At 48.8% G+C, this 25,879-nt stretch overlaps 2 protein-coding genes and 1 non-coding gene across 4 annotated transcripts; 1 reads left to right on the forward strand and 2 right to left on the reverse strand.

Moving 5' to 3' along the window:
- Nucleotides 1–5,228: 5,228 nt before the first annotated feature.
- On the reverse strand, nucleotides 5,229–5,301 carry TRNAE-CUC (transfer RNA glutamic acid (anticodon CUC)). The gene has a single exon. It is a non-coding gene; the product is annotated as a tRNA-Glu (tRNA).
- A 455-nt stretch (nucleotides 5,302–5,756) lies between these two features.
- Nucleotides 5,757–10,021, forward strand: LOC127302953 (protein STRUBBELIG-RECEPTOR FAMILY 5). Of its 2 annotated transcripts, none has more exons than XM_051333686.2 (15): nucleotides 5,757–5,919; nucleotides 6,393–6,464; nucleotides 6,557–6,622; nucleotides 6,743–6,814; nucleotides 6,905–6,976; nucleotides 7,190–7,261; nucleotides 7,360–7,425; nucleotides 7,572–7,637; nucleotides 7,719–7,939; nucleotides 8,064–8,329; nucleotides 8,650–8,915; nucleotides 9,034–9,154; nucleotides 9,250–9,386; nucleotides 9,471–9,627; nucleotides 9,722–10,021. In XM_051333686.2, exons 1-15 carry the CDS (start codon nucleotides 5,810–5,812, stop codon nucleotides 9,857–9,859), a joined length of 1,902 nt encoding a protein of 633 aa, XP_051189646.2. In that variant the 5' UTR covers nucleotides 5,757–5,809; the 3' UTR covers nucleotides 9,860–10,021. The 2 variants fall into 2 exon arrangements, with proteins under 2 accessions (XP_051189646.2, XP_071676611.1); XM_071820510.1 differs by having other exon boundaries at nucleotides 5,807–5,919; nucleotides 6,388–6,464.
- Nucleotides 10,022–10,051: 30 nt separating this feature from the next.
- LOC127302952 (TORTIFOLIA1-like protein 2) lies at nucleotides 10,052–14,549 on the reverse strand. The gene is made up of 7 exons (XM_051333685.1): nucleotides 13,905–14,549; nucleotides 12,834–13,028; nucleotides 12,655–12,757; nucleotides 11,882–12,519; nucleotides 10,790–11,488; nucleotides 10,518–10,699; nucleotides 10,052–10,418 (listed from the first exon to the last, which is right to left on the reverse strand). The coding sequence occupies exons 1-7, from the start codon at nucleotides 14,532–14,534 to the stop codon at nucleotides 10,361–10,363; spliced, it is 2,505 nt and encodes an 834-aa protein (XP_051189645.1). The 5' UTR covers nucleotides 14,535–14,549; the 3' UTR covers nucleotides 10,052–10,360.
- Nucleotides 14,550–25,879: the final 11,330 nt, after the last annotated feature.

Below are 25,879 nucleotides of genomic sequence, written 5' to 3' on the forward strand. Positions count from 1 at the left end.
ACCGTTGAAAAAATTGTTTCATGTTTTCAAAATCAAAGCTCTAGCACAAATATAGCAATCGATGCTTTTCCTCTATGGAGGACCATTCTTTTACTTTCATTGTTGAGTCAGTTCACCTATTTCTCTCCACCTCAAGAAGCAAACACTTGTGTGAACTGCATTGATTCCTACATACTTGCATATTGCACTTATTATATTACTCTATGTTGACAATATCCATGAGATATACATGTTACAAGTTGAAAGCAACCGCTGAAACTTAATCTTCCTTTGTGTTGCTTCAATACCTTTACTTTGAATTATTGCTTTATGAGTTAACTCTTATGCAAGACTTATTGATGCTTGTCTTGATGTACTATTCATGAAAAGTCTTTGCTTTATGATTCACTTGTTTACTCATGTCATATACGTTGTTTTGATCGCTGCATTCACTACATATGCTTTACAAATAGTATGATCAAGGTTATGATGGCATGTCACTCCAGAAATTATCTTTGTTATCGTTTTACCTGCTCGGGACGAGCAGAACTAAGCTTGGGGATGCTGATACGTCTCCGACGTATCGATAATTTCTTGTGTTCCATGCCACATTATTGATGTTATCTACATGTTTTATGCATACTTTATGTCATATTCGTGCATTTTCTGGAACTAACCTATTAACAAGATGCCGAAGTGCCGATTCTTTGTTTTCTGCTGTTTTTGGTTTCAGAAATCCTAGTAACGAAATATTCTCGGAATTGGACGAAATCAACGCCCAGGGTCCTATTTTGCCACGAAGCTTCCAGAAGACCGAAGAGGAGACGAAGTGGGGCCACGAGGCGCCCAAACCCTAGGGCGGCGCGGCCTGCCCCTTGGCCGCGCCGACCTGTGGTGTGGGGCCCTCGTGTGGCCCCCTGACCTGCCCTTCCGCCTACTTAAAGCCTCCGTCGCGAAACCCCCAGTACCGAGAGCCACGATACGGAAAACCTTCCAGAGACGCCGCCGCCGCCAATCCCATCTCGGGGGATTCAGGAGATCGCCTCCGGCACCCTGCCGGAGAGGGGAATCATCTCCCGGAGGACTCTACGCCGCCATGATCGCCTCCGGAGTGATGTGTGAGTAGTCTACCCCTGGACTATGGGTCCATAGCAGTAGCTAGATGGTTGTTTTCTCCCCATTGTGCTTAATTGTCGGATCTTGTGAGCTGCCTAACATGATCAAGATCATCTATCTGTAATTCTATATGTTGCGTTTGTTGGGATCCGATGAATAGAGAATACTTGTTATGTTGATTATCAAAGTTATGTCTATGTGTTGTTTATGATCTTGCATGCTCTCCGTTACTAGTAGATGCTCTGGCCAAGTAGATGCTTGTAACTCCAAGAGGGAGTATTTATGCTCGATAGTGGGTTCATGTCTCCGTGAATCTGGGGAAGTGACAGAAATCTCTAAGATTATGGATGTGCTGTTGCCACTGGGGATAAAACATTGGTGCTATGTTCAAGGATGTAGTTACTGATTACATTACGCGCAATACTTAATGCAATTGTCTGTTGTTAGCAACTTAATACTGGAGGGGGTTCGGATGATAACCTGAAGGTGGACTTTTTAGGCATAGATGCATGCTGGATAGCGGTCTATATACTTTGTCGTAATGCCCAATTAAATCTCACTATACTCATCATAATATGTATGTGCATGGTCATACCCTCTTTATTTGTCAATTGCCCAACTGTAATTTGTTCACCCAACATGCTGTTTATCTTATGGGAGAGACACCTCTAGTGAACTGTGGACCCCGGTCCAATTCTCTATACTGAAATACAATCTCTTAATCTTTGTTCTACTGTTCTCTGCAAACAATCATCATCCACACTATACATCTAATCTTTTGTTACAGCAAGCCGGTGAGATTGACAACCTCGCTGTTTCGTTGGGGCAAAGTACTTTGGTTGTGTTGTGCAGGTTCCACGTTGGCGCCGGAATCTCTGGTGTTGCGCCGCACTACATCCCGCCGCCATCAACCTTCAACGTGCTTCTTGGCTCCTACTGGTTCGATAAACCTTGGTTTCATACTGAGGAAAAACTTGCCGCTGTACGCATCACACCTTCCTCTTGGGGTTCCCAACGGACGCGTGCTGTACGCGTATCAAAGGGCGATAAGGTTTTTGGGGAGCGTCTCGGCGCGACTGCTCACTGTTGTTCGTGCTCTTCTTCCCCGGTTCGACTGCTTCATCGACGACCCCGACTACACCATGGGCGACATCAACAATTCCCATGGTGGTACTGTTGCTGCTGGTGCGACCTTCCCAGTTGCGATGTACGTACGTTTTCTCTCCTACCTGCTACTTGTTCCATGTTCAGATCTGATGCACGTGCTTAGTCTGATGTGTGTGGTTAAGTATGCTTGTAATGTTGCTTTCGGTAATTAAACTCACACGGAAATATCCCAATAATCTAACACATTTAGGATGTACGTAAACTTCTCCATCTCAATAAGGGCATCTCCAGCGGCGCGACCGAGCGACCGTTTGTGTCCACCGTGACCGGAAATGCGTCTGGGCCCTCCTCCAGCGGGGCGACGCAAAGTGACTAAGTCGTCCGCGGCGATGCAAACCTGGCCCAAATATGTGCCAGGTTTGCGTCTCCAGACGTTGCGCGGTCGCGCCGAGTGTCCACCGAAAAAGACGTAGGACCCGTGTCAATGGCAGGCAGGCCGATATTATTCCTGCCAGTGACCATTCCCCGCGCGAAAAATCAAAGTAGACCGGCGCGAGCAGTCCAGAAGCGATGGACGTCCTCGCCGCCGCAACCACCACCATGGATGCCGAGAAAACCGTCGCACCCGCCGCCGCCCCACACTCCCCCGTAGCCACGACCATAGCCAGCATGGAGGCTGCAGCTCCGGCGGAAGCAAAGCGGGCCGCCACCAGCGGCCGGGACGCAAAGCCGAAGCCGACAAAGAAGGTGCTCTCCAAGGAGGAGAAAAGCGCCGAGGCCGCGAAGCGTCGCGGCCAGCGCAAGAACCTAAAGGAGAGGAATGCAGCAGTCGCCGGCCAGCAGGCGTGGCAGATGCAGGTGAAAGCCGTCATCACGCAAGTAGCCCTCCATCCGAGCTTAGCGGAGGGCTACATGCTCGCCAAGCGAGAGGGGATCGCCGGAGTCTCTCCTCCGGCCTCGTTGGTGACCTCGGTAAGTTCCCAGCTGCGTCCTGGAACTCCCGCTCCCTTGCAGGGCCACCCAGCGTCGAGGTTCGCCTCCGGCGTGGCGCCGCTGCAGTTGAACGGGGTGCCGGTTCCCGACCTCAACCGGACGCCTAGAAGCGGCGTCTCATGCCCGGGCGCGACACACAAGACGCGCTAGCTGCCGGAGGAGAGGATGCCGGAGCCCCGCAACCCGTTCGACGAAATGACAGCGCCTGCCCCGACGATAGACGACCTGGTACGTGAGCTCTCTCAATGTGTGCGATTGCCGTGTATCATGCCTCTGGTGTGCGTTCATTCGTAGGCCTATTGGAAGGACCGCCATGAGACAGACATCTAGGCCATGATTTTCAGCGGCGGCTTCGTTGGCGACGACCGAGCCGGGACAGGCCCGCAGCATGAGTGGGCACCGACGCAAGATGCGAAGGACATCACAAACGCACGGCTGTTCTCCTCCTAGGCCACTGAAACACAGCCAACACCCGTGTGCGTCGACGACTTTGACGACGCGCCAAAAGAGCCTGTCCTCGCCACGGACAATGCTACCAAGAAGAAGGGGAGAGCTACAGGACACAAGGATTCATCGCGATGAGGACAAGTGTTTGTGCGACGCGTGGCTGGCAACTAGCCATGACTGCATCAATGGCCCACAACAAAAGGGCAAGGTGTACTGGGCTAAGGTCATGCATGAGTACAACGAGACAAAGATGCACCCACCCTACCACATCCCAAGCCCTCGCACGGAAGAGTCCCTCAGAAAATATGGAACTACATCAAACAAGAGACAAGCAAGTTCTGCTCGGCCGTCGAACATTGCATCAACAACCCCGTTAGCGGCGCTGGCGTCATATTAGTGGTAAACAAGAGACAACCATGATCATTCTATCGTATGTGCATCATTCTATGTGCATCATTGGCGGCTTTGGCGTGATTGTAGGTATCCTGGGCCTTGGAGAGGTTTAAGGTAGTGCATAAAAAGGGCTACCATATGGTCCATTGCTGGGACAGGCTCAAGGACGCGCAAAAGTGGAGGATAAGCTTTGCGGCCTACGATGAAGCTGTGAAAAATGGGATAGCGGTCAACCTCGGCGAAGATGACGATCATGGCCATCAAGCCCTTCCACCTCGTCCCCGCGGCCATAAGGCTACCAAGGCCAATCTAGCCCGGGAGGCACGGGCCTTTGCGTTCACCCAGAGCCTGGAGAAGATGATGGCCGACAATCAAGCCGCCTTGGCTGCTAGGGACGAGAAGAGGTGTCTGGAAAAAGAGACCGCAGCTGCCATCTTCCTCAACCTCACGAAAGAGGTCATTGAGGTCCAAAGGATGGACGTCGAGGCCAAAAAGCAGACGCCGAGGCTAAATTGTGTGACGCCGAGACCAGGAGGATGGACGCCGAGGCCAAGAACCGTGCAGAAGACACAAGGATCATGCTAGCCGACTTGAGCGGCGTCGACGACGACACCAGGGCCTGGTTCATGAAGAGGCGCGCTGAAATCCCCGCGCGAGACGCTTGATCGCCGGCGCCATGTGCCCAACACCTTAGCCTTCTTTTGGACTTTTTAAATTGCCGTTCAGGCCTTGTTGTGTCCCTTTTGGACTCCACTTTGCGCCGTACCATGTGCAAAGTGGGATGAACTTATTTCAGACCTCAATTTGAGGCTATAATTTCGTCCAAATTTGAGGCTGCAACCTCTTTTTTGAATTCTGGCTCGCGCCGAAAATGCGTCACCCTGCTGGAGCGACCCCTAAACGCAAACGGACGCACGACCATTTTCGTGTCCGCCAGACGACATAAACGGAGGCTCGCGGACAATTTAGGTGTCCGAAATGGTTGTGTAGCTGGAGATGCCCAAAGAAAAAGTCTTAGCCTTCTGCATTTTGCGCATCGAATTATATAATACATCATTTTGTTTTCCTCTCTGCAATCAATTACACACAATATGTTGTCAACTCCTACCTAGCAGTATTTAATTCATAGTAGATTGAAGTAGACAAAAATTCCTAATAAATGTTTGCATCGCCACAAATGCAAAAAAAGCAAATTCCGTCGCCGGGACTTGAACCCGGGTCTCTCGGGTGAGAGCCGAGTATCCTAACCACCTAGACTACGACGGAGTTCGTTTATTGGACGTAGGCTTCTTTTTTTGAAAGAGCTGGCAAGTCTGCCATGTTGCTGAAACATGGCCGGCTACCAACGAGCCTTTAAAAGGAGGGGCATCCCGCCATTCTCGCTGCTCAGCCGGTGAGGATATATGCTGCGCCTCTCTCCCGCCTCCCAATTTTAGAAATCCAATCCTCCACCCACCATTAGCCATGAGCGACAGGAGGAGAGGTGACGTCCTCCTGCATGCTCCCTGAGACGGCACAACGACGAAGCCGCGCCTCCCTCGACCACGCGCCATGGCTCGTCGACGGCCGACGCCGCCGCCGCCGCTGGCCTGTGTGGCTCTTCTCTTTTTTGTCGCCGCAACGGCCGTGATAGCCAAGACAGACAGGGCTGATGGTGAGTGAGAGATGGGATTTTTTTTGTATTGTTTATGATCTACCTGGGTTCTGAAGATTGTGTGCATTATGTTGTTCTTCTCTTCTTTCAGTTGAGGCGCTCAATGTGCTGTTCACTAGCATGAACAAGCCGTCCAAATTGGATGGCTGGAAGGCGGACGGCGGTGACCCGTGCGACGACGACGACGAGTGGAAGGGGATCGAATGCAGCGGCTCGTCCGTCACAGAAATGTAATTGCCTGCCTGATGAAACTGCTTTACTGAAGATGGGGACATTTTTGAAATGACCTCTTTCCCTTGTGTTAAGCTTCATGCACTAGCCACTTGAACCAAAAGTCCGAACTTATGGAAAGGGCTAGGCAATCCACATATACACTTCACAACACCCCCACTCGCGTGTGACGGGAGAAGAGAAAGTCAACACGTAAAAGAAGAAGAGCACACCGAAACAGCGGTGGCTAAAGAGGGGGGCAACAACAATTTTTAGGCTTAATTGCGAAAACCACATGAAAGCTAGGATTTGAACTCAAGACCTGGGGCTCTGATACCATGTTAAGCTTCATGCACTAGCCACTTGAACCAAAAGTCCGAACTTATGGAAAGGGCTAGGCAATCCACATATACACTTCACAACACCTTGCTGTATTTTAACCACGATATATTTAACCCCTAGTTTGGTTTGATCATGTTGCATCATAGAGCAGTGACCTTTCGGGGCTCGATTTGACCGGCAGCCTGGGATACCAGCTCTCGAGCCTGAAATCAGTAACTAAATTGTGAGTTGTGTGCCACTGTGAAATTCATTTCCAGTTACCATTTGTCGTAGTTGTGCAACTTAGTTGAATTTTGCTTCTTTTGCGTAGCACAGTGACGTGAGCGACAACAAGCTCAGCGGCGAAATCCCCTACGCGCTTCCACCGAACCTGGTTAAGCTGTAAGTTTTCCTGGTTTTTCTTTCCTGTTTACTGGTAACATTCTGGTTTGCAGTTTCGAAGTTACTGTTAGCATAGGTAATGGGAAAATCCAATGTATTTTCTGATGTTTTGTGTTGCAGAAATCTTCAAGGGAATGCCTTTACCGGTGGGGTTCCTTACTCGATATCTCAGATGTCTGATCTGGAAACGCTGTAGGAATCTATTCATACCGCTCTTTGTTACCTTTTTTATGATTCTTTTTCTTGAATAGTCACCTAAACTTCCTTTTCAACGAATTGCAGAAATGTCGCTAATAATCACTTAAGCGGGCAGTTGACGGATATGTTTTCCCACCTCCCAAAACTCTCAAAAGTGTAAGTTAAGCAAATCAAATTCAGAGTTCCCTGTAGTATCTCTTAACAAGTATACAGTACTTTTACTAGTAGTTTTTTTTTCGAAAAGGGGATATGACCCTAGCCTCTGCATCGTGATGATGCACACGGCCTTTATTAAAACTTCAACATCCAGTATATTAAACCATAACAATGATTTTATTATGAGAATCTCTATACTATATGTGTCCTCAGGGATCTCTCTTCCAATCGCTTCTCTGGTAACCTGCCACAGAGTTTCCAATACCTCTCAGGCCTCAAGACACTGTAAGGAAACCGAATTGCATGGACTGTACTAGCTATATTCCTTGATTGGCTCTTTGGACCTAGAAATGACTAGCGAATCTTTTGAAAAATATATCCAGGAATTTGGAGGGAAACCAATTCAGTGGCCATATTGACATCCTGGCCAAACTCGATCTCGATGATCTGTAAGTATTCCTCAAGTAAACACCGCATCTCACGCTACTAAAAAACTACATGTTTGACATAAATAACTGGAAAAAATAGATGAATTCGCTTCACTTATGAAGATTCAGAACTAAGCCAGAATTGTTTTCCTCCCTTTGTGATCAAGGAATCTGCAGAATAACAAGTTCACTGGGTGGATTCCAAGTAAATTGAAAGACATTGACAGTCTCAAGTAAGTGGAGCTTCCACCTGATATTACTCCTTTTTTTACTGCCCCTTCATGAGTTATGACAGTTTTAGCTGCATTCTCAAGGACTGGCGGGAACCAGTGGTCATCCGGGTCAGCTCCTCCTGGCATGATGAAGGGATCTTCAGCAGGAAGCTCGTCGAGCGGAGGGAGTGACAGCGGGATCAACGGTTTTGCTATCGGAGCACTGGTGATAGCGGTGCTCCTTGTAGCTGTTATTCTCCTGTCGGTGTTAGCGCGGAAAAGATCCTCTCCTGTCTCATCACACTACTACATGGACGAGTCAGGTCTGAACCGACAATTTAATTCCCCGTTGCTGGTAAAGGAAATATATTTTTGTATCATGTTGGTGGTGTTTCAGGTACTGCTACATTTGGACTATGGATGAGGACTTCTGTTTTCCTTTGTCAGGTCGTGCGTCATCAGTCGAGATGCAGTCGCTGGAGAAATCGACATCGATGGACTGTAAAACACCACCTGCTGTGCCTCGCAAGTCGATGAATGATAATGAGTTTGAGAATAAATTGAATAATTCGAGGCGAATCCTGGATCCAATAAGCATGGTATCTTACTCATCATCAGACCTGCAAGCAGCCACTAGCAGCTGGCACAGTAGTAGGCTAATAGGCCAGGGAACGGTCGGTCGTGTTTACAAGGCAAAATATGCCGGTGGACAGGTATGCTCTCAGGACGTCCCTCCAAATAGATAGATAATGAACTATCTCATAACATCATCTAAAGAAATCAACCGTCTCTGAAAATTAGAATTTCATCTACAAGATGATGTCGAAGATGCACATAATAACATATTGCAGCAACATAAAGTTGAATTTCAGCACATTTTTGTGGTGAATGACACTTAAGAAAATCTCAGTCAACTGAGACATAGCAAATCCGTTATTTACATGAAGTAACCTGAAAGAAGAATGGTCATATACCCTAAAGGCATAAACCACAGTTCAGGTAAATTTTATCATCTGCCATGATGAATATTCAGGTGCTGGCTGTCAAGAAGTATGATCCACTGAGCTTCTCGGGGAGCAGCGACTTCATGGAAATCGTCAACGGCATCTCCATGCTGCGTCATCCGAGCATCTGCGAGATTGTCGGTTACTGCTCCGAGCCTGGGCACTACATGATGGTGTATGAATACCAGATGAACGGGTCCCTCTATGAGTTTCTGCACTTATCAGATGACTACAGCAGGCCTCTGACCTGGGACACCCGGGTTCGGATTGCTCTCGGTATAGCTCAGGCTCTGGAGTAAGTTCACAAGTAACATTCAAGCCCAGCATCCATAGTGTGTATTTGCATCAGCATGAAGATAAAGACCTGATCGTGAGTTCATAGGGTAAGATGCTACAGTTTCTTTCCTTTTCAGGTACCTGCATGAAACCTGCTCACCTCCAGTCATCCACAAGAACGTAAAGTCATCTAATGTCTTGCTCGACGCTGATCTCAACCCTCACCTTGGCGATTGCGGCCTAGCATTCTTTTACGAGGTTTGTGTAGGGAGAACTCTTACCAAAATCTTTTGAGACACTGATTTTGACTGCTCATAAAGGCCATGTTTTGACATGGAAAAAATTCTCTTTAGGATCCAAATGAGAGCTTGGGGCCAGGGTATAGCGCCCCAGAGTGTGCAAGGCCATCAGGTTACACGATGAAGAGCGACGTGTACAGCTTGGGCGTAGTCATGCTTGAGCTATTAACCGGACGAAAGTCCTATGATAGGTAAGAATGCCTTCTTCTCGATTGTTTCCTGTAAAATTCCTTCGAGTTAAAATGCTAATCCGCGAGCGGTTGTTCGATATCCAGCTCAAAGCCAAGAACAGAACAATCCTTGGTCAAGTTTGTGACGCCGAAGCTTCACGACATGGATGCCCTGGGAGAACTGGCGGACCCAGGTTTGCACGGTCTGTACCCGCCCAAATCACTGTCCCGCTACGCTGATGTCATCGCTCGCTGTGTTCAGGTTCAAACTCTAACTGAAATCCTCAGAAAATAAATAATCCTCACATGAAAAACCCTCTCTGAAAACTGGTTTGTGGTGGTGGATGCAAACGCAGGCTGACCCAGAGTTCCGGCCGTCCATGTCAGAGGTGTCACAAGAGCTCACCGGCTGCGTCCAGCGTAGTGACAGCGACAGGAGGATGGGCGGTGGCCTTTATAGCGCCTCACAACGCAGCGACATGTCCGATTGGTGATGCTGAAGGCCATCTGATACTCACTAGAACAGTATGAGGATAAACAAGATTGATTAATCTAGAGAATGTAAAAAGTGAGTGTATGATTGAAACGGTAGTGAGTATGTAACTGCAGTGAATTCTTCATTCCCCATGTTTTTACAGAACAAGTCTGATACTTCACTGAAAGTCTTTTGGCCAAGCACAACCTAGTAATATCAAAGATCAACAAATACATTGCTGGTCAAACATAAACTCCAAAGCTCGTCGATTATCTTTTGCAAAAGAGAAAACTCCACACAATGCTAAAACAACAACTAGTGCTTTCTTGGTGTTGTTCTAATACACAATAAAACACACATTTTCTTAGCTAATAAACTACTACTAAACTTGCACACAGTAGTCGTAACTAGTATACATCATCACAGCAAGAACAGAAAACAATCTCCCTAAAGCACCACTGCAGGCCCATGTTTGAAGTCTGGACATAGGCTAGGGTTATATCACAAGGGGCGAAATGTTTCACATCGCAGCAGCCATGATGGATTCAGTTCCTCTGGACACCCTAGTTGAGATTTTCCTACAATATCAGAAAATCGATGCATCAGTAAAACAGGAAACCAAAATTATGTGGCAGAAATGGTGGACCGCTTGTTAGTCAATGGACAATGTGGGCTACCTGCATGGGACAGCCTCACAAACTTTGGTCAGTTTAAATGTAAGCTGCACGATGGCAATTCTGATGGCTGGTTCTGTGGATCCACTGGATGCTGCTTCCTCCAATGCAGAAAGGAACTCCCTCTGAGCTCTCACAGACACAAAGACTTGGCTTGGCTTGTAAACTGTGCTCAAATCCAGTACCTGGAACAATACGCACAAATCAGTGAAATCACAATTTGAAGTAATTCAGACATGGAGAATATTGCAAAGAACAGCCAGATTGTTGCTTACCTGTTGAATCCAAGGCAGAGCCAATTCAAATAACTTTGTATTGAGGAATTGGCCAGCAATAACCCTTAGAAGGTCACTTGCTGTTTCACGTGATAACTTGTCAAGAACAGGTCCGGTTCTATCCATCAGGTCAATGAGATCATCATAATCACCATAGCTAAGGGCTTCTGCATATGCAGGCTCCATGCTGTCAGCACCATGAAACTCGCCAACCTGATTAGCAGCACACGGTGCATTTTGCAGATCAATCTGATCACATGAACTTGTAAATGGAACCTGAAAGTTCCCCTTAATCCCCGATGCTCGATTCCTCACTGAACATGGAATGTGTCTTTCCTCCAAGCTCCCAGCCCCAGACTTCACAATTCTGTTACGTGGGTGGCCCTTTAGAAATTCAGGTCCCTCTTTTGGGCATGCGCTTGTGCCCCTAGATGGTACATCATGAGCCCACTTCTTTTCATGTTTCAAACGAGGAATTGCTGGTGGCTTAAAGTTAGTATCAACAGATGGTCTAGGTGTCAAATTAGAAAGCCTGGGTGAAGAAGAGACGATCTGGTTGTTAAACACCTTGGAACCAGGAAGTCGGTAGCGGCTTTCACTCTGGGTAACTGTATACACAGTGTTGTCTACAGCATTCTCCAAATTGTGTACTTTTGAGTTCAGCACTGACATGTTCTCCACAGAGTTTGACATGAATTCCTACAAGAAACCGGTGAAAGAAAGTAAGTGCTTGGGAAGGCAATTCATACATTATTTGTGCAGAAGTACTTCTCTGCATATCCATATGAAGATTCTGCATTATTTTTCTATATATGATTAGATAAGGACAGTAATCATTAATGTCAGGACAAGACTATGGTTTTTATTGCTATCATAAATTTCCATTTCTTTAACTGGCAAACAGCCTGTGCAATACAGCAAGTAGTTGAAACTTGAAAGGGTATAATCTTATCAGGTAACTAAGGCATTCATGTAAGTGCTGTTAACTTCTGAACTAAATCATTGCCGTGCTTTGCAATCAGATCAAATTAGACAAATAAGGGGAGGAATTAATTCAACAAGATGATTCACAAATTAGAAAATGGGAACTACCTGCAGAAGATCAAAAAGATTTGCTTGCTTCCTTTCCATTTCTTGTAGTTGCTTCCTAATAAGGGCTAATTCTTTCGTCGCACTCAGACAGCAAGTATGTGTGCCATGTGATGTGACAGCTGTAACACTGGAATCAATGCTCTTACTCTCTCGAACCCTAGGGCACAGCTCAGTAACTTGTGCGGAATCATAGTCTTCAGTGACTTCCAGAGCAGAGGTGACATGCTTTGTCTCACAGCTCCTGCTGGCCACTTCTGATAAAGAGGAGCATTCTTGCTTATCATCCATGGGGTCATAGTCAGACTTGCCATCTTCATCTACGATTTCATAAGCACCTCCTTTTGCATATTTCAACTTGCAGTCGATACCGTATCCCTTCTTCCCAAGATCTGGCATTGTATTCTGCTTAGGGACTGATATCTCCACATGCCAGTCACTTGACTGCAAACGCTGCTGATTTGAGGCATTGTTTTGGGGCATTTTGTTGACGGACAATGGGGATCTCTTCTTCACTGAAGTGATAGAACTGCCACTGATAACAGATGCTGAAGGTGTAGGATCAACTCTTCTAAAAGAAGTCTCTCTTGATTCCCCATCATGTACACTTCTGGCATCATGACGGTCACTAAAGAAGTTTTCTGCAAGTGAAGACAGAAGATTTGAGTACACATAATAGAAACAAATCTAATTATGTTAATTGAGTTAATGCTTCATAACAAGGTATTGCATCTTCTTTCCTCCACACTACAATGAGTTATTTAAGGAATATATACCTTTTGTGGATGATCCAGCTTCTGATGGTTCTGGAGTATCAGACCCTGGAATAGCTTTCCACAACTGAATGGCATGGGTAACTGCATCACGCACCGGTTTTACCTATCATACGAAGCACAAATATAAGTGTAGGATATGAAAGATGTCACTGCATCAAATTGACAGTGTATGTACCTACCTTGTCAAATTTGCAACGCTCAAGGGAGCGCAGGCAGGAAGTTCTGAAAGAGGCAACCAAATATCCTGAGCTGACAGCGATACTAGAAAGGGCTAGAGAAGCTGCTTTCCTTGTAGTCCAGTCACTACTCTTCAGGGAATCCATAATACTTGTTAGTGCTGATGATAAAGCCTGCTCTGTAGTAGCACCTTCAGCCTACAAAATTGGGACGACAGCAAAATAAGAACAGCAACAAAAAATTAATAGTCAATCTCTTAAGTTACAGCTTGTGACATAAAACTGAAGATGAAGATAAATACTCTACTTCTGGAAAATGATTTTGACAATGTTACTGGATATCCAGCAGAGAAAGACGCAATCACAGAATCATACTGGCAGTGTCAAGCATACTAGGAATGAACAAGCAACAACAACACCTGAATTATAGTACGGCTTAGTATTTTGTGTGACAGTACGCTGAGAATCCATTAAATAACAGGCAATTATACTGCAGGTTACTACTACTATACAGCAATTAATGATGCATGGTATGACCACTTAATCATTCATCTAGCTAGAACTGTAGACCATAAAAGCAGAGTACTTATTCCACTGTATAAGGAAGGCAATCATGTCAAAAGCTAACGGCCAATATCTTACTCAAGTTACAGGTTGAAACATAAAACTGAAGATGAAGATAACACTCTGCTTCTGGGAAATTATTATGAAAATGTTGGTGAAATCATACTAGCAGTGTGAAGCATACTAGGAATGAACAAGCAACAACATGTGAATTTTAGGAAGGTTTAGTATCTTGTGAGATAATATGCTGAGTACCCATTAAATAATACTAGATACATATACTTATTAGTTATTACAAAGAAACATGATAGTACTATTTCGCAGCAATTAATGATGCATGTTATGACCACTTAACCATTCAATTCAATCATCAATAACTGCAGATCATAAAAGCAAAGTAATTATCTCACTATATAAGCAATAATCATGTCAAAATACAGTGCTACTACTAGAGAATGAAGAGTCTCTACTGAAATGCCACTAATTAATGATAAGAGAGCAGGAGAGGACCTGAACAATGCTTCTGATGAGCTCGATCACCGCAGGCTTGGCCGTGAAATGAGGGTTCCTGAGGATCTTCACGACACGGCCAAGCATCTGGGGAAGAACAGGGCCAGGGAAGTAGCTGCTCTCATCAATAACCTTGGCCAGGCACAGCGCCGCCCCAGCCTGCACATACCGGTTCTGCTCACCCAGCGACTCAAACAGCGGCCTGACCAGCGCCACCATCCCCGCCCCGCCGTCCCCGTACTCCCCGGCGCACACCGAGAGCGCGCCGCAGGCGCCCACGCACGCGTCCCTGACGGCCGAGTCGGCGTCCCTGAGCCGCCTCACGACGCTGGCCACCACCTTGGGCATGTGCGGCGCGAGCAGGCTCCCGTGGGACCGCGCGAGCGCGCCGATGGCCCTGACGCACTCCCTGCGCACGGCGCTCTTCTGGTCCGCGCCGGTGTCGGTCACGCAGGCGAGGAAGGGGCCGACGGTGTCGGGGGACAGCGCGGCGGCGGCGCTCTGCAGCTCGCCCAGCCCGACCTGGTACGTGTCCCGGTCGCCGATCTTGTCGAGGGCCTGCGCCAGCCTGTGCTTCAGCTCGAACGCCGCCTTGCCCTTGGACGGCGGCGCCGCCGCGCTGGGCTTCATCGATCTCCGGGGGTGTTGTGCCGCTGGAGCGGGCGGAGTGCAGGGGGTATCGATCAGTGGTGGGTCGAGGAGGGCGGTGAAGCCATCTTCTTCTTCGGCTGGGGGGTGGTGGCCGTGCTTGCGGTAGCTTCGCCAGCCATCACCGGACGGACACCTGCGGATCATTTTTGAATTTGAGCACAGTGAGATCCTGACAGACAGCAACGCAGCATAGCACCAGTATTCAGACAATGTACTGCGGTGGCAACGAAACAGATTTGAAACTACTAGTAACAGAACAGATCCCGGTGATCTGTGGAGGAGCAAGTAGAAGATATAGGCAATAGGATTAGAATGGACCGGAGAAATTGCATCTTCGTATCCGGCGCCACGGGTTCTCTGGCGCATTAGAACAAACAGGGCAGCGGCAGCGGCAGCGGCAGCAGCAGCAGGTAGCAGGCGAGAGAGGAGGCAGAGCACTTACAGCGGGAGCAGCCGGCGTCCCTCCCTCCGTATCCTCCTCCTCCGGCCTTCCGCGACCAGGGCCTCACTGGAGAGTGGAGAGAAGTCTCCCTCCCTCCCTCCCTTGCCTTGCCTTGCCTTGCCTTGCTGCTTGTGCGAGAGGAGAGAGACGGACTGGTCCTATACCGGAGAGTAGCAGTAGCAGAGTAGCAGTAGCGGAGTGGGGATTTGAATTCGAAACCTGGATCCATTGGCAACCTACTACCGGAGCCAGTGAAAAATGGGAGATTTTTATTCACTTTTACTACTCCGTACTGTACTACAGTACTTACTTTTTCCCTTTTTCAGCCAGCGAGCCGGACCGGAGGAGGGCGCCAACTCCGTCAGCACGCCTACCCACGACGAGCGATGAACGACGGGGCCACACGTCATTGACCTGTAGCCAGGATTTCGAATTCGGCCGCCCTGTAGCCAGTAGTACTCGGAGAGACGCTCCACTTTCAGACGCACAAGACGCCAAGCGTTTGGTAGGTGGGCTCCCCCTTTTGTTTCGTCTTGGACAAGATGTGCGCTTTGTGAGAACAACATTCTCTATTGGGGGGATGTTGTTCCCACACCCGACACCCCTAAACCGGCGGCCCCGATAAGATTTCTTAGACAAACTAAATATTTTCTTCTAGTTTCATTTTCATGTCATTCAGGTTCGAGGAATGAATAATGTTGATTCGCTCTGCTAAAACATTATTCATTCCTCGATCCCGGATGACATGTGAAATCGGCTTCGGCTCTAGGGTAATGGCCGCCCGACTCTATGGAGAGGTGGACGAACGGCCGTTGCGGCGCCTGCTCTCTTCGCTGCTCCCCTATCGTCAATCCCCCGCTGCTCTCTCCGCAACGAACGTCAAGTAGGCCTCTTTATCCGCGGCCGCCTCCTGACGCAGCAGCTGCTCCAGCTCCTCCCGTCGCGGACGGTGCTCCACCTCCTGCCTCCGTAGCCGCGGCTGCATCTCCTCCAAGCGTCGCCGCTCGTAGACTTCATCCTGACGCTGCTGCGAATCTCGCACCTCTCGCCGCCACGCAAGCTCCTCCCACCGCTGCTGCCACAACTCGACAGTCCGCTGCCACCGCACTGCCTCCCGGTGTCGCCGCTCCGCCTCCTGCATTTGCCGCTCGTCCGCGACAAATGCATCTACGGTCGCCGCTAGCGCCGCCTCCTCCCACGCCTCGTTCTCTGCGAGCTGCGGGTCCTCCTCCACGGCTTCCACGGTCGCCTCTAGCGCCGCCTCCTCCCACGCATCATACATTTTGGGTTTAGATTTTTGCACTACTGAAGTGAGAGACGGAGAAGGAGGGGGTTAATATAGACCGGCGGCGAGGCGGGAAACCTCCCGCGCTGCGTCGTGGGGAGAGAGTTTCCCGTGCGGTGCCCTGGCGTCACTGATAGCGTGGCCCCATCGCAAAACGCGAGGCGCCGGCGCGGGGTTTCCGGCGCTTATATTGTGCTCGAAATAGCGTCAGCGCTTTTTGGGGCGTGCCGGTGTGAGCCCATTTTCGATGCCGTCCTTGAAAATATTATCGAGGCCGCTATCGGGGGCGCTCTTAGGGAGCGAAGACATCAAGAAAGGAGGCACGGACCTGTAAGAGCATCTCCAGCAGTAGCGTTATATCTGTGCGTTGTAAAACGCCGAACCAGCGCGCCGTATCCGCATGCAGCGCGTGTAGCCCGCGAGTCCTTCGCCGGAAGCTCCAAAACGGCGCTGGCCAATGCAGCGCGCAAGCAGCACTTCACCAGGCGCTGCATACTAGCGTGCGCTCGACCAGCGCAAACAACAATCCAACATATGCATACATCCAACTAGATCAAACAAACACCAAAAATTGAACAAAAAATGTCTAAAAAAAATTATTACACAAAGTTTTACATCAACAATAACATAGATAGTTTTACAACACACCAATAAATAGTTTTACAATAATACAATAAAACCGTTCACCAACAAATACAACAAATAGTTTCACAATAATACAACAAGCGTAAATATGACACTAGCGGCTTCCAAACTAAAAACTGAGCCACCTATCTTGAGCTTCTTGTTTGCTCGCCAAGCCAATACCATGGCAATAGCCTCATCTTCCTCCATATCAAACTCATCATCGGAATCATCATAGGATGAGGATGAACTAATCTACATATGTACAAAAATAATTAAAACATCTTCTAAATAACAAGAAATGGGCGCGGGCGCGGTGGAGCAAACCTTTTGGGGATTTTGACGAACACCTTGTGTGCGCCAAGTTCGCTCCCGACAAGAAGACATCGGCGCCGGCGAGGGTGAGCGCTGCGCCGCGGAGGCACGCCTTCAACGAATCGACCGAGCGCGGCGCCGCGGCGGCACGACTTCAACGAATCGACCGAGCGCGGCGGGCGCGGCAGCCAAGGGGGGCGTGGGCGGGGCGGAGACGGGGTAGGTGAGCGCGGCGTCGATGGGCGCTGAGCGGGGGCGGCCGCCGGTGAAGCAGAGCGCGGCGCCGACGATTTGTTTGGTGGCGGCGGCGGAAGGAGCACGGAAGGGGAAAAGAGGTGCGGGAGAGCTGTCGGCGCGGGAGGGAAATTTTACGTCGGTTGCGCGTCTCCAGCGAAAGCGCGCGCGCGAGAAGAAGCACCAAAACTCCCGCGCCGGATTGCGCAGAATGCAGCGCTGCTGCGGTATTTGTTTCCAGCGCGCGGAACTATACAGCCTCTGCTGGAGGAGGATACAGCGCGTGCGCGGGGCAAAAAATCAGTTATTTTAGCGCTGCGCTATTTTAGCGTCACTGCTGGAGATGCTCTAAGGATGTAAAACGAAAGGAACCGAGAGGGAAAAATGAGCGAGCACGCACACACCGAGGAGGCCGACGGGAGGGCGTTACCTGGAGGCTGGAGCGCTCTGCCTGATTTGGTTCCTTCGTGCCACAGTGTCTATCTCGCAAGTGGGAGAAGACGCCGAACTCCTCTTCTGCGCCGCTAGCAGCATGGAGGGAAAGAAAGGCCACCATCTGCAACTGGAGCGGTAGAAAAATGGGAGATTCTTCTCACTTTTACTGTACGGAGTACCTTTGTCCCCTGTCTCATTTCCGGGGTAGGCTCCTAGGCGGCCGCGTGACCGGCGGTCATCGTGCGCCTACCCACGACCGCGGGGGCCACTCGTCATCGACCTGGGGCCGGTGCGGCGTGCCAGGATTTCGAATTCGGAGCTCGGCCCAGCTCTCTCCTCCGTGGCCACAAGTCAGAATGTGGGCTCCACCGCTCTGTAGTGTATGGCCAGTGGCGAATTTAGCATTTTACGGGAGGGTGAGGCAACTAGATACAAAAAAATTTCCGATACCGCAAAAATAACCTACAATAGTAGCGGACTTTTGGCTCTCGGGTGCGTGCACCCTATAGACCAAAAAAAGTTATAGTAATTTAAAAACGGATGAAGCCTGGTGATCAGGGGGTACGTGAGCACCCCTGACTACTCGACACGTGTCTAACGGCATCCAATAATCCGTTAGCTGTCTCCAAAATGATTGAAAGACAGGTCGTGCTGAGCGTGTCCACCTGGGTCCACCACGCATACGTAAAAAAAAGGAAAATGCCTGCCCAGGAATCTGCTTTTGTTTGTTGTCCTCTCTTTGTCGACCATTGTAGCTTCTGAGCTAATTATTGGTGCTAGTTATTCTGATCGAGTACATCCACGGTAGGCCGGTTGCTAGCACAAGACCTGGCCAACGCACACTTTCAGCTAACTGACTACCTGAACACTACTACTGATTCACTCGAGTGACACCTGAACTTGGTTGTCCTCAGCACATGTGCAGCAGCTTCACGCCCAAATCAAGATTAGGCCTAGCATCTAGCGCTGCCCACCGGCGACCACCAGCAAAGAAGCGGAGCTTGCACATCTCGCGCTCCAGTATTCCAGAAGACCGGAATCCAGAGCAGCGCCCGGCCATGAAGAGTAGAATCAGATCCTCCAGCGTGGGGCGGACCACCTCCTTGCACGCTCCAATCCGTTCGCCATCACGGGCGAGGACAGACGCATTGGCCCCCGTGCTGCCCCCTCGGCGGGAGACGCCTAGCATGCCGGCGAACACCTCCACCAAGGCCAGGGCCCGAGGTGACTAGGCCATGGAGATGGAGGCGGCGCTGCGCGACAGCGGGGACGCCGTGTTGCGGCAGCTTGCGGCGTCGTCCAAGGCATTGACGGCGGCCGCCATGCTCGAGGCGTCTGGGGAGGCGCGGCCGAGGGCCGAGGCACCCTGCTGCCCTACCGCACGCAGGGGAGAAGCGGCGGCGCTTGCGGGAGAGGCGGGGGTGCCAGTCGAGGAGGTGGAAGAGCACCCCGCCCGCGCACCCCCCGGCGTTGAGCAGCGGCGGCGTTGTGCGCGCCCCAGCCGTTGGGCACGAGGCTGAAGTCCGCGAAGCGGGGCTTCCCCTTGGGCACGAGGCGTAGCAGTTGGCGATGAAGAGCTCGCGGCGCGTCTGCGCCTCAGCGGCATACCAGGAGCGGCAGACGAGCGAGGCCGCGTTGCGGTCGCGCGCCGCCGTGAGGAACTCGAGCACGCTCTCCAGGACGTTCTCCAGTACCTGGTCCGGCGGCGCCCACCTCCCGCCACCGCCGCAGCCGCCGTTGCCGCCCCTCAGATCCGGCGCCCAGCTGTCGCCCCCAACCCCGGTGCCGGAGTCGTCGTCGTCCTCTGAGAAGCGAGCGAGGTGGTACTGGACTACTGGTACTGGTAGTGGGACTGAGCGAAGCAAAGCTCCACCTTTTTATTCCCCCCGCTCTCTCTCTCCACTCGCTTCATTTGGAAATGGATGCTTCCGTTTGATCTCCCTTAGCATGTACTCGCGGAGAGCGAATCTAAAAGCAAATCCAATGGTGTCTAGGGGGTGCTCACGTACCCCCCTCATCATCAAATTTAAAAAAGTCAATTTTTTTTTGAATCTTCCTGGAAATTAATGATGATCAAGTTTGTACTCGTAAAAAAATGTTTGGAAACGAAATGATTCCCATGGTCTCCGGGGCAAAAAAGACAAAATTATGATGAATATAAAGTGAATAGTACCTGGTCATGGGGTGTTACAAGTTTGTTTCTTTACCCAGGATACAATAAAAGTAATTTCCTAGGGAAATATTTTGTTTCAAGTACAATACCTGATCATGTTTGATTCCCAAAAAAGTTTGAATTTTTTTTAATTTTTTTAAATATTTTTTCAAGTATAGGGGTGCGTTGCACCCGAGAGCCAATCTATATTTCTCACAATAGTATGGGTATAAAATTTGCTATAAGAACAACCAGGGACGGAGCCAGCAATGAAAGATGGGTGGGGGGGGGGGGCAGAAAGTATAAGCACAAAAATTGGTCTCACAACACAGTAAAATTTAATAGGTCTACATAATAAAAATATGCGTTTTTCCTGAAATATAAATAAAGTTACATATCTATCAATTTGAACTCGGCTTTGCGAGCACAAAGATCAAAAGTCCCAATAATTTCTTGAACACTAAACTTTTCTGCTATTTCCCTCTCTATATAGACTATGAGACAATAGCGAAGAAAATCATCTTCCAACTTAGTGCGAAGACGTGTCTTGACTAGTTTCATAGCAGAAAAGGCTCGCTCTGCTGTTGCAGTTGACACCGGAAGAGTGATCACTAACCGTAACAATCTCTCAACCATTGGATAATCAGATGATTTGCCAGTCTTAATTATTTCTTTTGTCAATTCAGCAAGTGATTTGCAATTTTTGATCTCTGGATGGTTGCATGTATCAAGCTGGAAATGTGGAAACTCGCACTCCAACCTATCCCTCTCTTGACTAGAAAAATCGGCAGGATAGAATTTTTCTACTAGTCTGCATATCTTGAACTTGTCAAAATTATCATATCTAGGATCCAAGGATGTACAGAGATCTAGAAGCTCAGTTACTTGAGAACTAATCGATGATTCAACTCTGTCAGTTGTTGATCTATTGCAGCATTAAGCACATCTACTTTGTAGTGATGGAATACTGTGGTGTTGTCATGCTTATTTCGAGATTTCTTCACATCAACATACCTAAAGTTGTAACAAATATCAAAGAAATGTAAATCAGTTTCACTATTTAGACACTAATGAGTACGTTTATAAATGGGTAAGTGACTATTGGAAAAGATACTTTTAATTCATATCCGGTATATTAATCTCATGCTTCAAACAAAAGGCGCCCACCTCTTCTATAAGACTATCCCATCCACCTTCTCTCAATTCAGCAAGCAATAGCTTTGTGTTAGAAACAATATCCAGTGCATTTGCAATATCCAAAGTTTTATTTTGGAGTTTGACACACAAGACATCAGTGATCTTCACGTACGTAACCACTAACCACGTTTTCCTCTAATGGGCCTGTTTGTTGGGCTTCAGATTTTGGCTAATTTAACTAGTGTTGCGAGGATGGGGGGGGGGCGAACTAACCTATGTCAGCTAAAAACTAGTGATCTGGCTACCGATTTCCAACGTACGAGCCCCCCCTCGCCCCCCCTCTCCCTCCGTCCCTGAGAACAATAGAAATATATTTATAATGTCTCACAAGCATCATAGAATTAAATGGTTACATATAAATATCTGAAATATTTGTATAGTAGTATTAGATGAGTGCAATAATTTAAAAAACTTCTTCCTCTTTTCGGGATAACGTTTTTTCGTAGCCATGAGAGTCTCAATTATATCAACATCTTTTACCTTGAAAAAAATATCTCGCTCAATCAGCCAGATTGTACGACTACAATGAATCCATTTCTTTGATCATGAATCAATGTTCTAGTTTTGCGGTGCAATAAGAATAAGCTAATCAAATTTCCAACTTGAGACTTGATAATTGAGAGACGTAAAGAGCAAGACCTGATTAGAGAATCACCAATCAAATACTTGCGTAAGCGGCCGGCGACTCTGGTGATCGCTTGCTCTCCTCTGCTCTCTGCTAATTTGCCGCGCTGCATGCTCGCTCGCCGCTTCCGATTGCGTTCCCTTGCTTGATACAATCAAAACATAAACTACCTGCGATCAGAAGTTTGGAACTGCGGTATCGGGGCTAGGGCAGGTTTGGGGATCGCTAAAACGGCCGCCCCGATTATTGAGAGAAGATAGAACCATATATGAACGAGCTAAATACACCACGAGTCCCAATAGTTGTACTCAATGTGCAATTTAGTCCCAATAGTTGTAAAATGGGGTAAGGTAGTCCTAAAAGTTGTTCATTTGTGCAAAACTAGTCCCAAATGATTGTGGTGGTGACATGTGGCATTTGGTCTTTTCGCGAAAGGCCCACTACCTTTTTCCTATACCATATCTAGCCCAGCAGATGCCTAACGCAGGTGGGTCCCACCTGTCAGCTTGGAGCAAAGAAATAAAACAAAAGGCCCCTACCTTTTTCCTATACCATATCTGGCCCAGCAGATGCCTAACGCAGGTGGGTCCCACCTGTCAGCTTGGAGCAAAGAAATAAAACAAAAGGCCCCTACCTTTTTCCTATACCATATCTGGCCCAGCAGATGCCTAACGCATGTGGGTCCTACCTGTCAGCTTGGAGCAAAGAAATAAAACAAAAGGCCCCTACCTTTTTCCTATACCATACCTGGTCCAGCAGATGCCTAACGCAGGTGGGTCCCACCTGTCAGCTTGGAGCAAAAAAATAAAACAAAAGCGCGCTCCTAAAAGTTGTTCATTTGTGCAAAACTAGTCCCAAATGATTGTGGTGGTGACATGTGGCATTTGGTCTTTTCGCGAAAGGCCCACTACCTTTTTCCTATACCATATCTGGCCCAGCAGATGCCTAACGCAGGTGGGTCCCACCTGTCAGCTTGGAGCAAAGAAATAAAACAAAAGGCCCCTACCTTTTTCCTATACCATATCCGCCCAAATAGATGCCTAACGCAGTGGGTCCCACCTGTCGACTTGGAGCAAAGAAATAAAACAAAAGGCCCCTACCTTTTTCCTATACCATATCCGGCCCAACAGATGCCTAACGCAGTGGGTCCCACTGTCGACTTGGAGCAAAGAAATAAAACAAAAGGCCCCTACCTTTTTCCTATACCATATCTCGGTCCAAATAGATGCCTAACGCAGTGGGTCCCACTGTCACCTTGGAGCAAAGAAATAAAACAAAAGCGCGCTGTGGGCTGGGATTCGAACGCACTACCAACAAAGTTGTAACCCGCACCTGCATAACCGACAAACTCTCAAGATTCCTTCCGAAAATCACTGACCTTTTCCTATACCATATCCTGCCCAAATAGATGCCTAACGCAGTGGGTCCCACCCGTCACCTTGGAGCAAAGAAATAAAACAAAAGGCCCCTACCTTTTTCCTATACCATATCCGGCCCACAGATGCCTAACGCAGTGGGTCCCACTGTCAGCTTGGAGCAAAGAAATAAAACAAAAGGCCCCTACCTTTTTCCTATACCATATCTGGCCCAGCAGATGCCTAACGCAGGTGGGTCCCACCTGTCAGCTTGGAGCAAAGAAATAAAACAAAAGGCCCCTACCTTTTTCCTATACCATATCTGGTCCAGCAGATGCCTAACGCAGGTGGGTCCCACCTGTCAGCTTGGAGCAAAGAAATAAAACAAAAGCGCGCTGTGGCTGGGATTCGAACGCACTACCAACAGGTTGTAACCCGCACCAGACAACCGACAGCTCTCAGCATTCCTTCTGAAAATCTGCAGACCATTTAGTTATTTATATTCGATTTTTTCTGTTGGAGCTGGACAACCTAGGTCTTTGCATGCTCCAGCCGCCGGGACGAAGTTGGCTTGCGAGCGTAACATGGAAAACCTTCATTAACTAGCACCAATGGTTGTTTAACTACAGAATTACCACACTAAAATATAAATAAACCTACAGCTACCCAGTGAAAAATATTTCTAGCTTTAACCCATTTAATATTCGCGCGCTCCACAAAAATGTCATATGATGTTGTAAATTTCGTCGCTCGCTGCACATGGTTGGCGGCTGGGTGGTCCGGGCACCGAGCGGCACGTTCGCTCAAGCTCACGCTGTCATGGCCCGGAATCGCTAGAGCTCGAATACCTGGGGAAGGTGCTCCTGCATATGAATACCCAGTGCCAGACCTAGGATTTTGCCAAAGGGTATGCCGCACTAAATTTTTGGCGCACTAATTGATAATACTTTTTGTAGAATATAACATAATTATTAAATAAAAGGAATTTTGGAATATAATTAAAAAATTAAATTTTGGACACATCCACGACTGACGAGGCATCCTACTATTGAACTAAATTCTCACGGTTGCATCCGATCCTAAATTTCCGAAGTGTTTGGCCGGTGCTGGACAATTATTTTGGCAGCACTAGAAGATACAATACAATTAAATTGTATTATTAAAATAAACTACAAAATATACATAAATAATGTTATAGAAAGTTACAATGAAATGTAAAAAGTAATCATATACTTGACTACCCCGAACTAATTATCAACTCATGTTCCTTGCATGATCCATGGCCATTAGAGCATCTCCAACCGCGTCCCCCAAAGCGGCATCCAAAGGGATTTGGGACGCGCCGTACAAAATTTGCCAGCCACCCACCCCTCCGATGCCGCTCGATTTACCGGCCATTTCAACGGTAGATCTCTTCTGAGTCTGGCACCATCGTCGCGGCTGGCTCTTTCGCCAACCTTTTCGCGGCGAAACAAAACACGTCCCCCAAACGCGGCACGAACAAAACACGTACCCTAAACGCTCGATCTAGCGCCGTTTGGGGGACACTTTAGATGATGCGGTTGGAGATGCTCTTAGGCCATAGGTAGACTGCAGGCGAGTGAAGTAATTTGCCAGACGGTCTAAGTTTGATGCTCAAGGATACATGGTCGCCAACGCTAATGCTCCTGCTCCTGAACCATGCATGGTGGCAGGCGACCTGCATTAGCTCGCCTTAATCAAATCGGCCAGCTGAGAGCATCTCCAGTCGCGTCCCCCAAACCGTCCCCCAAACCGCGTCGGATCGAGCGTTTGGAGGACGTGTTTTGTTCGTGCCGCGTTTGGGGGACGTCGCTCCCCAGTCGCGTCCCTCAAAGGCCGTCCCCAATGAGGAATTCAGATAGTTTGCATTCAAAAGAGATCGTTCCCGCCGAAGTCATCGCGATCATAGTAGCGGCGATCAAAGTACTGGGCGCGCGATCATATTACAGGCCGACGGATGAATTAAAAGAAGGGGTTGGGGTAGGGCGATGCCAACGCCGACGCCGACGGCGCATCCTGAGTCGACGTAGGCCCGTCGATCATGATGAACTCGTCATGATCTACCCGGTGTGCATACTCCGTCGCCGACGTCGAGGCAGAGGCCGACGCAGGTGTAGTAGCGGATGCGTTTGCCGGCTCTTGCTCCGGGGTTGGGGCCGCTGCCGCTGCCGCTGCAGCTGCCTGGGCCGCCGCCTCGGACTCCGCCTCGGCCGCCGCCATTTTGGCTTCGATGTCGTCGAGGATCTGGCCTTTGAAGAAGTTGTGCGTCGCCCGCGTCCGGGGAGACATTCCTTCTGTCGACGCTCTCAGCAGGGACATGTCGTCCCTGCGTTTCTTCAGCTCCATCTTCTCCTCTTGCCTCTTGAGCAGTGTCTTTCGTCCCATTGCCCGGCGGCTTCTTGGTCCCTTTCTTGGCCATTTTTTTGGGGGCAGTCGGTGGCGCCATGGATGGGGAGAGGGTGGCGGCGGGAGGAACAACGTAGCGACGGCGGGAGGGAGAAATGAATCGGCAGGCGGGATAGGTCAAATGTGTTGGGATGGCAAAAATGCGCGACGGGAGAGGAGCGATGTGGCGGGAGAGTGCTGGCGTGCGACAGGGATTGCAACGGCGCCAGAAAGTAGCTCCTTGTGACGGTAAA

The sequence above is a fragment of the Lolium perenne genome, chromosome 5 (genome assembly GCF_019359855.2).
Source record: "Lolium perenne isolate Kyuss_39 chromosome 5, Kyuss_2.0, whole genome shotgun sequence".
In the NCBI taxonomy this organism is placed as follows: Eukaryota; Viridiplantae; Streptophyta; class Magnoliopsida; order Poales; family Poaceae; genus Lolium; species Lolium perenne.